The following is a 12687-nucleotide window of genomic DNA, read 5'->3' as shown; positions in this document are numbered from 1 at the left end:
CTTACAACTCAAGTTGTACCACGCTTATGAAACCCTTGAATCACCTGCCCCATGACTGGGTTTGCTTGTGATACAGTGCAGAGGGGGAGGAGGTTGTTTGGCATTTTAGGTTGGGCCTAGGCTGACTTGCACATAGTTGGTACCTGGCTCTACTGGCTGAATAAGATAAACAATGCACTAGAAAACATCCCAAAATAATTACCAGTGGCTGAGACTAATTCAATTTGATTGTTCATTTGTTTTTCTCATGATAATATACTGGGACCCTATCTTGTATGTTTCTACATTGCCACGACAAAATGACAGCACTCTGTCCACCATTCGTCCAAAATCCAGCAGATTGTACGCAGGAACCGAGGGAAAAAATCAGACAAAAGCATTTTCCTGCAATATTTACATTGTTTGGTCAATTGTTTGTGTGCTCAATGCCAGACCATGTACCCCAAAGTCTGTCCTCTTTATGGGCAAACAAATGTGCAACCTCAGGCTCCCTGGAACAGTGGAACGTCTCTTATTAGTTCAACCTCTCCCTGCAAAGTAGTTTTTCCAATATGGCTCTTTGTATATTTTGTTTGTGGCAGCTATTTTTTGTTATATGTATTGTTATTTAAGAACATGTGTGGTGTGTTTGTACTGCATTTCTTTACATTCCAATTTGCAGACCATCATATGCAAAGTTTCTTCTCAACTAAAGCTACCTTTTGCAGTATGGCGGTGGGGGCGGTGCTTAATGGGTGACCTGCTTTTCTGTCTTTTGGGAAAAAAGATCACATCATGTCTCAGAAAAACTTTCAGTGAGCCAGCCTCACCGCTGTATTCAACAACCACCAACTCCCTTTTCCCCACAATTCAATTCAGCCCAGCATGCATCGCGGCCAGAATGCCGCCCATAAATAACGCTAGGAAACGGAGCTCTCTGCTACATCCTGATCCCTCCATGCACTGCCTCCCTCCAAAAGTGAAAGAATCGAAAAGTTTTAATGAAAATTACAGTTGTGTAGTATTTTTACTTGGTATCATTTTTAAGGTAATTAAAGAGTTATTTATTTTAAGAGAATATTCTGAATAAACCACTCTCGATATATCTGATTTACCACTTGTGTCATGCTGTATCTCTATACCCACTCCATCCCGCCACCTCTCACAGGGCTTTGGCTTTATTTATTTACTAAAGGTATTTATATAGAGCGGAAGTTGTCACAAGCGCATAATGATGAGCCCCCCACAGAATGTGATCAGGGGTCCCTGAGTCTCCCATATCTTACAGGTATTCATTGGCCTGTGGCTCAAAGGGGGTTCCCTTCAAGGATTGGCTTGTGTTCGGTCCCCGATGCACGACAAGGCACTGCACATGTAACAAGAGTCAAAGGTAGCATTGCACTAAAGGTTGGGAGGAGAGGAAGTTGATCCAAAGAAAGGAAGAATGAATCAGATATTAAGGTAGATTCTGAAGAGGAGAGGCTTAGGATCTTTTCAGAAGGACATTGAGTTAGGATTTAGTCTGATATTTTTGGCTAGAGTTTTCCACAGTCTTGGCACTTGGCGGGACAGCTTGGTTTGGATGTCTTTTTTTCAACCTTGGCCCCAAATGTGATCCAATAAAGGTCGGGAGTTCTGTTTTGTCAAGCACTTTATAGTAACTGGACTTTAGGGTTGCAAAGGAGCTTGGTCAGTACCACATTTGAGCCTCTGTAACTACAGAACAGTGGAAGTCTAACCTTTACGTACCAAAGGGATTTTTCGTGAGACCATATGAAAAATCTATTATAATTGAAAATAATGTTCTATGCAAACCCATGTTTCTAAATCAACATTCATGATGATGATGATCATCATCATAATGTCCTTCATCATTGCCTCCAGAGCCCCATGCTCGTTGCTCTGTAAAGATCCTTTCTGCTCTTACATTTTCTGGCTGAACATGACTCCCGGATCAGCTCTCTTCCTTCAGATGATGCAAAGAGGTAAGAGTGTACCTGAGTGCAGCCACTGGCATCCTCGCTTTACCACCAGCTACTGCTGCCCACAACTCTCATGTCACCCCCAAACATTATTGTCCCCTCCTCCTCCAAACCACTGCTGTCTACAATGTACTGTCTACCCCTATCTTCCATACCTCACCTTTAACAATGCAATTCAATCTTTCTCTTCTGTCAACTTCTGCTGCAGAGGCCTTCAAACTCATTTGCTCTGTGTCCCCTAAAACAGGAGGCCCCTCTAAACCTTTGTGGCAAAGATTGTGGGAATGGGAGGGCAGGTGTGGGGTTTATGAGAAAATCTAAGGGAGACTTTTTCTATAGTTTGTAATCCACAATAAATGTGAGATTTATAAATGAACAGATTAATCAAACAAAAACAGAAATTGACTGATCTTGATAGTAGCTAGCTGTCCATTTTTTTTAGTACAAATTTATCCCAGGGGTATTATGCACTTTACATGAGCACCAGTTACTTTAATCAAGGTCAGATTAATTTTTCGTATGTAGGCAGGAGGTTATGTGGTTTGCCCAGAATCTCAGTATGTTGAGCCAATGCTGTGGCTTGAACCTGGCTCCCCAGTTCCAAAGTCGACAGTGCTGACCATTGGGTCACTTCTCCTCCCTTTCAGAACAAATTGAGCTCTCGCGTGCTGCCATGTGTTGCCCCCCCCCCTTTTTACTGCAAAGATTACATCAACCCTATTGCTAGCAATTAACATGAACCTCCATAAAGAAAGACAGTCATAATTGTGATACGGTGGGCTCCTAAGACCCCTGGATCCCAGTCCACCTGCACCAGTTTCCCTAACGACAGTTTCTGCCTTGCAAAATGGGCTGTCTGGCCTTTGTTCAAAGCATAGGCTCCAACCGTGCCTCATCCCCTTTCCTGTCATCTCTCTGACGTCCAAACTAAGGTGTCTCCTCTGCTTCATTTTTCAAAATCTCCCGGGCCTTTGCTCCAAACCTAAAGCAACAATGACAGTGCACTGGACCCTAATGCAAGCAAGGCAGGATAGTGAAACAGTCATAATTGGGGTTAGGTGGCTGCTCATACCGCTGGGACCTGGTGCCACTGCACCTGCAGCGCTAATGATACCTAAAGCTCGGTGGGTGAAGTAGGTCGTCTGCTCTGCCCAACCCACTGGGACATCACTCCTAGGACTGAGACACAAAGCTGGCTTTCTGCCACACTGGATATAAAAAAAGGAAAAAAGCTCCATATCTAAATCGCACTATAAATGCACAAGACACCAGCTAGGATTCAATTATTTCACTCGCTGGTCACACACAGACATCAACAGTGATCACATTAGCCAAATTGGTTTTACAATGTAAAAGGGCACATTTCCCACCAATTAGTTCCCTTGCATTTATTTTTCATGTAACATGTCCTCATTAATTAATATGTGGTTAACTGAAAGTGAAAAAACATAACAAAACAGTTGCTGAATATTTTGTTCTTTTTAGCAAAAGCGTTCAACCCGCCCAACCGCTTTCTTACCCCATGGCACCCAGGATCAGAGGTCACATACTTTTTTTAGGCACTTCAACTGCTGCATGTAAATGAAGATACCCTGGAAGTGCACAGATAAACAAATGTGCGCTTCCAGGCCCTGTTCGTTTTCAATTGGTTGCAGACAATTTTGCCCCGCCTCCCCTCATGCCTCCCCTCTAACCATTATAATTGGTACTCTTAAATAGGGCACTCGACAACTTGTCTCATTTCTAGGCACTGATAACAGGCGTTAGTTAGCAAACTCAATGGTACTCAGTTTATAGACCTCAACTCTTATCCTGAATCTAATCATCCCCCTCTATAACCCACCAGCATCAAAAGGGTCTCTACCCTTCCCTTACCAACCCCACTAACAGCCACCAGTCTCTCACTGCAAGTGTAACCACTGATTCCTAAAACTTTGACCCTAACTCATCCCCAGCTGCCCTTACTTCTCACCCATGGCGGATGGTCACTGCCAACAACACCATCCCACAAACAAAGCAGTATTTTCTCTAACCTCGGTGGTAATCACTATTCTTCCCCCAAACCACATTACTAATCCTGTTGGTTGTGCTGTCCATAATTTCCACTCCTAATCCATGGGACTCAATCACCTCAACCATCAACCAATATTGCTCGTATCTCTCACCTGACTCTCACCCACGACTGTCCTCACCTCCTACATCCTCTTTCATTAATTCGCTCACCCTCTAACCTCAGCCCCAAAGATTGTTAAGCTGATCGCTCTCCTCGCCTACAACATTTGCTGTTGATATCTCGTCTCTGAACCACTGATCTAATCGATTCCCAAACATCAACCCACAACCAACTCCTTCCCAGCAACACTGCTCAACCCGCAGTCACCTCATGTACATCCCAGGTTCCTCCAACCCTTGCCTAATCAGCTGCTGTTGCCCTGTCTCTTACCTTGTCTGTAATCACTGCTGTTATTGGTGTCTCTCCCATCATTCACCAAACCTGGACAAGTTGGTGCAACACGCTTCACTTTACCACAAACAATTCTGCAGCCGAATGCTACAGCCCCCAAGTATTGCCTTAATGTCCACCAAAACAGTGATCTTGAATCTCTCACTATGCCTCTCCCTTCACCTTCTCTGGCTTCCATCTGTCGCCCAAACATTTACCACAAGTGCACCCAATTTCAATCCACCCCCAACCATTGATTTTCTCATGCCTCACTAATCCCCAAACAGTTCTGCCGGCTTCCCTCAGCTGCACACCACCACCTACCTTCTACACTAGCCAGCACTAACTCCACCCCTAATGATCATTCATCAACTTCTATTTTCCATGTCTGACTATCTCTCTTTGACTTACCTCACTGACACCCACTGCTGCATCTACCCTTCACATGCTTCGGATGAGTCACCGGCTGTCACTAAACTCTCCGTCCACAGGAACCCCTGACCAGTCACCTCATACCTCAAAACAATGTTTCCCTCACTTAACACCCAACCACCAAAACTCCCACTCCACATTGTTTACAACACAACATCTCAGCACATTCTTAAGACACCAAAGAGGGTGGACTATTTCTCTCCATTTTCCATTTTATCTGGAGCTGCTTGCCTGGAAGTAAAATGCAAATATCCTAAAATTGATTACTTGAAAAATAAGAGCCTGTCTTTGAGAGGCTTGAGTTTACCCCTCCAAAAGAATTAGAGTTGGGTGGCACCCACCACCTCACCTTACACTTGGAGCACAACATATTGAGTCTCTGAGTGAAGTCAGCAGTTTGAAACAGAACTTCTTAAAGGAATGCGAACAAAGGATTTGAGGTAAGGAAGAAACGCTAAGTAGGTAATGACAGGGAAGCCAATTGAGGCATGTAGCATGGTAAGAAGGTCATGACAGAGAATACGATGTAGGATTTAATTTGGTAGAGAGCGAAGGCATTCAAATCTATTGTGGCATTTCTGTCTGAGAGAGGATACTGAATCTGACTACAGTGGTATTTAATTTATGAAAGGGCGACGGCATTGAAGTCACTTCAGGCACATAGCGTTGTGAAAGGATCCTGGTTCCAAAAACCATATAGTGTTTTAAGAGGATCATGGTACCAAAGGCCACAGCGGAATTTAATTTTTGAGAGTGCGACGGCATTGAAGTCTATTGAGGCATATGGTGTCGTAAGAGGTTCATGCTACTGAAGGCCATATAACATTGCAAGAAGGCCATCGTACCGAAGACCATAGAGGTCTTTTGTTTGTGAGAGGGTGATGGCATTGCAGTTGCTTGGGGCATATAGAGTTGTAAGAGGGTCATGGTACTGAAGGTCACATAGCATTGTAAGAGGGTTGTGGTACCGAAGACCAGAGAGGTACTTCTTTTGTGAGAGGGTGATGGCATTGAAATCTATTGAGGCATATAGCGTTGTCACAGGGTTATGATCCCTAGTCCTACAGAGGTATTTAGGTTGTGAGAGGGTGATAGCCTTAAAGTCGCTTGAGGCATATAGTACTGAAGGCCATAGAGCATTGTAACAGTGTCACAGCACCAAAGGTCACAGAGGGATTTAATTTGTGAGAGGGTGATGGCATTGAAGTCTATTGAGGTACATAGCACTGTAAGAGGGTCATGAGGCCATATAGCAATATAAGAGGGTTATGGCGCCTAAGGTCTTAGATGTATTTATTTTTTGAGAGGGTGATGGCATTGACATCTACTGAGGCATGTAGCGTGTAAGAGGGTCATGGCACCGGAGGCTTTGGTGATATTTAATTTGTGAGAGGGTGATAGCATTAAATCTGTTTGGGCATTTTACTCCGTAGGAGCGCCCTGGCACTCGAGACAGAGCAAGCATTTCATATGTTGAGAGGGTGATGCAGTTGAAGTCTGCGGATGCATTTGGTTGGTAAAGAATGGAGGATGATGGAATACACGTATACTAACGACATTTGGTTTAAGTTAGTTATACATTACGAGCTATAAATGATTTGTTTCGATGCTGCCCTAGTGACCTTGGTGCCCAGAAGAAGTGCCCTTTGTTACCCTGGTGATGAAAGTGAAGTCTGTGGAGACATATGTTACTAGGGCGATTATTTGGAACCCTAGGGGGAATGGTTTGTTGATTAAAAGGTTCTGGCATTGACGTTTATTGAGACGTGATACGTTACGCGCGCTCTGTTTTAGAGTTACGTTCTAGGTTGTTGTGAGTTTACTACCTCAATCTGGAAGTGGGGACAAAAGCGGGATTTTAAGGAGTAAACTTGTTTAATTCCTAGCATAAGCATTTTCAGGTGAGTAAATCTATATTTACATCGTAAAACCTAGGTAGTGGAGGTGTGCTTCCTACTTTATTTGTAGTCGGTAGCGGAGAGCCTCCTTGTAACACGGAAATGGCTAAGTCCCTGATTTGAATATGCAGGCAGAGCAATTCTACCCCAACAGGTGCAGTCTGCTGTTTGTGTACGTCCTGTGCAGTGCGCACATGTTCCTCTCTCTCCTTATATTTTCAGAGTCGCTGTCTGTGTTTAAATGGTAAAACGGACTCGCACAGCGCTTTCCGACTCCTGGGCGCTAGCGCTGACATTAATCAAGGTGCATAAAGAGTCTGGCTGTGATCTTTACGTCGGCGGTAGAGGGGCGTGACTGGCTGTGATGCCAGCAGAGGTAACTATGACGACATTGAGGGTTAATGTGATCCTAGCGAGCGTGATTATAAATATTTATTGAGGATTATTAAGAGGCCAGCAAGCTGACTATGATGTCTTGGTGGTTATTGTGATGTCAGCAAGCGTGACTATGATGTCATTGTGGTTATTGTGATGTCAGCAAGGGTGACTATGATGTCAGTGTGGGTTATTTCGATGCCAGCAACTGTGACTTTGATGTAATTGAAGTACCTAATGCAAGCTAGGGGGCTTATGATGCCTGTGTAGGTGACTATGATGCAAGGGAAAGTGATTATGATGCCATGGGGGTGGGGGTGTTTCTTAGCGTGGATGACAAACTGTGTGTTGTGTTAAGTGCAATTGTGACATCAGCAAGCCTGATTGTGTCGCTGTGGGCTACTGCGATACCAGCGAGCTTTTCTATGATGTCAGCAGAGTTACTGTGATTTGTGGTGTCACTGAGGGTTAATATGATGTCAGCAAGGGTGGCTATGACATCACTGGGGGTTGTTATGCTGTCGACGAGGGTGATTTTAGCGAAGGTGGCAAATATATCTCGAAGGGCGGATGTGATGTCAGTCAGCATGGCTGCGATGTCCGCGAGGGCGTCTCTGAAGCTACTGACGGTCACGGCGATGCCAGGGGGGTGATGCCTGCGAGAGTGACAGGTGGCTGGTCCCTGCCAGGGTTCTACACTTTGCAAAACACTGTTCCACGGGCGGGAAGGTGTGATGGGGATGGAGGTGAAAGCAGGATCGGTGCCCCCTAACCTTAGGTCAGAGGGGCATGGTCGAGTAATGCCTTGGTGCTGATGGGTGAGGGGGTGCTAAGGTGTGAGGGGCGTGGTGCGAAGTGATGCGTGATCTGAGTGAGAGCCGAAGTACCCCCGCACCAGCACTCACCTCTGGAAATGCAGCAGCCCATCCTGAAGACCGGGGACCGGCTGGGGCAACAAGGCTCATCTCTTCTTCCTCTGCCTCATCCTGCAGCCAGGGGCCGAGCTCTGTCCGGGGGCGGCACGGGGAGCAGGTGGCATGGGAGGCAGGAGACGGGGCTGTTCCGCCCGCCCGCCCGCCCGCCTGCCGCGTGTCCCCGCCGCCTCCCGCCTCCACCTCCGGCTGAAATAACAATGTCTAATTGGGGTCCACGGCGCACAAGTTTGAGGACCGTCTGCGGAGTGTCAGCGCCGTCACAGTTGTGAGCAGCAGTAGCGGAGGCAGCAGGCGGGGCAGGAGGTGTGTGAGTGAGGGAGAGAGAAGCGGAGATGGAGGGGGGAGAAAGGGAGGGGGGCAGAGAAGGAGCCTGAGAGAGGGAGGGCAGCGCCAGATCACGAGAGAAAAGGAGCGGGAGACCGTCAAACAGGCAGAGAACAACAAACGTGCTAATGCAAAAAGCACCACCACCAGGCAAGCACGGGGCGCGAGAACAGAAACAGACTGCCAGGTGCCGCCAGGCAGCAACGCAGCCACCAGGAAGTCTGTGTGGTGTCTGCGCCTGCTTCCAATTTTCCAATCTGTGAAATGTGTGACGTGCGATGATTTTAAAATACTTCAGAATGTGTAACACGTCAATAAAACAATTTCAAGGTAAGAGAGTCATGAAAAAGGAGCGAAAAAGCGAGTGGATGGGAGGGGGGTGGGCGGAATGGGAGAGGTCGAAGAGGGAGGGAAAGACAACACGGAGATGGGAAGGTGCACCATGTGATGGATAAAAAGGTGATACAGTCACGCACCTTTTTATTCTGCTTCGTGGGACTAGAAAGAATACCATATAGCATCTTCAGTAGCTTTTCTCTGTGCCCTACCAATGATCAGTTATGACCACCACAGAGGAAACCATTCCCCCCTCTATCATTTCATTTCATAAGCTTTTATTCGATTTGAAAATACAAATCATACAAGCGACATTAAATACAACACCATATATATACAATAGGTACTCACTACTCACGTTAATCACATTAATGGTGTATAGAAAGCTAATATAAATAGAAAAACATATACATCAATCGTTGGGCAGCAGCCGAATTTAAAAATAGAAGCGATATGGGGATATATACAAATATATACAAATATGTACAGACAGGAAATCGATACATTTGACACATAGGTGGAGTTTCCTGGCAGCTGTACATTAAAACAAACAAATCCAATCTGCTCTAATGGTATAGGAAGGTGAATGTTTAGAGTATAAAAAGGACCTTACGATACATACTATGGGCATAAAACACAAGTGACCGTTCCGAAATTCTAACCATTTAAAAACTTTTTTGTACAGACAGGGATGTATAAAAAAGAAGAAAACAACATTATACATTTCCTGGCAGCTGTACAACTCAAAGATTTACAGACAGGTAAGTATCAAAAGGTTACAGTACTATACTTTTCCTGGCAGCTGTACATTTCAAAATATAGGTGGCCGTAAAAAAGCAGGTATCCACATTCTCCAATGAGGTTAATAATATTAATGCTGTCTTTGTGGTACGAGTATTGTGTTTTATAAAAATAGGCTTAAGGTATTTTATCCTAAGGAAATGGTAAAATTTACAAAAAAGTAAAAAATGGCAACAACTCTGGCGTGAAGTGTTGTCACATGGGCAAGGAGTGTCTGATCTGACTTTCTGAGTTGGAAACGCAACAAGGTGGTGGACAATGCCCAATCTAACACGAGTTAATACAAATTGGTGTGATGGGCGAGTCACGTTTACAAGGTAAGGTTGTAGCCCCGGGGTTAAATTCAGGTCTTCATAAAACTTCACGGTGGCTAATTTACCGTACACCTGGTCCCGCTCCCCTTTTTTGAAGTTTAAAAATATTAACTTGACTTCTTTTTTGGGGATGACAGCAGCCTGTTCTGGATCAAGAAAAACATCGATGTCAAATAGAAGGTTATACCAGAATTGGATATATCGCATCCACTGTATGCGCGATGAGTGGTCAAGACCTATACAATCAAGAATAATCTCTTGAGTGAATCGAGTCTCTGACTTAGCCCAAATAGAACGCCACAATAAGAGCGGCTGAACGGCTGCTAAGTCAGATATAAACTCGATCCCTACCTCATCGTGAATCAATTGTACTGAGGCAGAGGGTGGAACACATAACAATTTCTTCAAAAATTTGTTTTCATCAGCTTGGAGCGAAAGACCTTCACTGTGGCCCCATACACCTGCCCCATATAGTGCAGAAGAGACACAGCGAGCGTTATAAATGTTAATCATATCTGGGATACTTCTAGAGCCAAGTTTAGAGGCAAAGCGGAATATGCTGCTGGTGGACCGCAACATTTTCAATCTGATGTTGTCAAATTCAGAGATCCAGGACCCACAGTTATTATACGTAATACCCAAGTAACAGAAGGTTTTGACGTATGTCATTTTATCTTTGTCCAGGAAAAAGCTATGCTTAGACTTATTTGCAGCCTGCCCGCATGCCATGACATACGTCTTGGATTTGTTCACACAGAGCCTCCTATTTTGAATGAACGACATAAAACTATCAATTAGGCGCTGGAGACCAATCTGAGTGCGGGATAAAAGAACAGCGTCGTCCGCATAAAGTAAAAGTGGGATGGGTTTTCCTCCAATCAATGGGGCATCTGCAGGAGTATCAACCAGGTTACGGTCGACGCCATTAATAAAAAGTGAAAATAAAAGAGGGGCCAGAACGCATCCCTGGCGAATTCCCCGTGAAACCTTGAAAAATGGTGTACATTCGCCTAGGGTGCCATAGCGGACTTTACATGAAAGTTTTTCATAGAGCCTGGCTAAAAAATTGACTATTTCCTTCGGTGCCCCAGATTCAATTAAAACTTCCCAGAGAATAGCGTGGTTGACTAAATCAAACGCGCTGCTCAGATCAGCGAAACATAAAAAAAGGTTACCTTTTTTGGCCACAGTATATTTGTTAATAATAAGGTCCAAGTTAACACATTGTTCCAAGGTGCCCATACCTTTACGGAACCCATATTGAACTTTAGTTAAAATATTCGAATCGGTTGCCCAGGTTTCCAGCCTTTTAAGCAAGATGCGACTCATAATCTTAACCGAAGCATCCAACAAAGAGATCGGACGGTAGTTGTAGGCCTCAGATTTACTGCCTTTTTTAAATAGGGGAATTATAACTGATTGGCCCCAGGAAGGGGGGAAATTATCTACTGCCGCACAATTAAAGATCCGCACCAGGATAGGTGCCCACAAGTGAGGTTCGGCTTTTAGCAAGTCAATTGGGACCCCATACGGGCCCGGGGCTTTTCCTCCTTTGCTGTTGGAGAGCCCATCATAGACTTCCTCCAGTGTTACTCCCAAAGGTAAGGGTATCCAAGATGTAACCTCGAAAATTAGCTCGAGGGGTATCCCATCAGGATTAAAGATGTTGGAAAAATGTGTAATCCAGTCATTGCATGCGATATAGGAAGTTAGTTCCGGGATAACATCATTTTTGAGAAAAGGGCTGTTAATCGTTTCCCAATATAATTTGCTATTTTTGATTTCTGCTGCTTCCTTTAACTTATCCCATGCCTCGCACTGCAGGGACTTTTTCCTGTTGGTGATGGCTGTATTATAGTTAACCCTGAGGAGTTTTATTCCATCCCTGTCTCGTGGTTTGGTACCCAAAGCCCTCTTTAATTCCCGGAGTGCAACCATGCAAGGTTTATCAAACCAACCCTGTTTTACCCCTCGGGCTGATGATGGTGCCCTAGTGAAAGTACTTTCAATGGTAGCATTGATATTAATAAAATTTATCAGTAGGGACTTGGGAATTACCACATCGCTTAAACAATAGCTTATTTGGGTTTTACAGCTACTTATTATCTCCTTCTGTTTGGCTTTTGAGTTTGTTCCAGACCATCTGATCCTTGGGCCATTTGGTCTGATGGGTACTAGGTCAGTAGAGCACTTTTCTCCTGACTCTGGTGATGATATACCATGGCCCAGTAGTGTAATACAAATACTATTGTGATCACTGAGACTTTCTACTTTAACATATAAGTTAGAGAAGTCTCCAGTGCTGGACAGCAAGATATGATCTATAAATGTCCCAGCATCCCTTCCTGTGAAGGTAGGACATGTAGCTGCCTGTGCATTTCTATTACAATTTAACAGGTAAAGGTCTAGCTTAGTTGACATTTTGTTAAGCAATGTGCCATAATGACAGTGTGGGAAATGGGGGAATTCCTCACTCTCACCCTGTCCCCCCCATTGATCAGACATTGCTACTCCCAGACCACAGGGATTCCCATTGGATAGATGGCATGGCTGTAAGTTAAAATCCCCTGCCCACAGGATCACAGCCTTTCTATTCGAAATGCCCATGACCCTTACAATCTCCTTTTCAAGGGGGTATAGAATGTTCCCTCTAGTGGCATCAAAGTTATTGTTATAGAAATTAACAATAATCAAATCGATCCCCTTACTGCACTTAACCCTCACTACCTGGCTGTGGGTTCCCACAGACGTACTGCTTCTAACTACCCAGTTATTCATCCTGTTGGACAGGAGCAGCAAGAGACCCCCCTTAGCCCTACCTGAGCTGGATTTGGTAGCTTTAAGGCAATAAGATGAGTACCCTTAGAT

General features: G+C 44.6%; 1 protein-coding gene across 1 annotated transcript in view; it reads right to left on the bottom strand.

The window, feature by feature from the left end:
- FAM131C (family with sequence similarity 131 member C) overlaps positions 1-8312 on the bottom strand; it is a 340988-nt gene extending 332676 nt beyond the window's left edge. Inside the window, exon 1 of the mRNA XM_086921681.1 lies at positions 8015-8312. Coding sequence (XP_086777807.1) covers positions 8015-8036 — 22 coding nt within the window. The 5' untranslated portion in view covers positions 8037-8312. The remainder of the gene's footprint in view (positions 1-8014) is intronic.
- Positions 8313-12687: the final 4375 nt, after the last annotated feature.

This window comes from Lissotriton vulgaris, chromosome 5, assembly GCF_964263255.1.
Source record: "Lissotriton vulgaris chromosome 5, aLisVul1.2, whole genome shotgun sequence".
In the NCBI taxonomy this organism is placed as follows: Eukaryota; Metazoa; Chordata; class Amphibia; order Caudata; family Salamandridae; genus Lissotriton; species Lissotriton vulgaris.
This window is presented reverse-complemented; position numbering and strand designations above follow the sequence as displayed.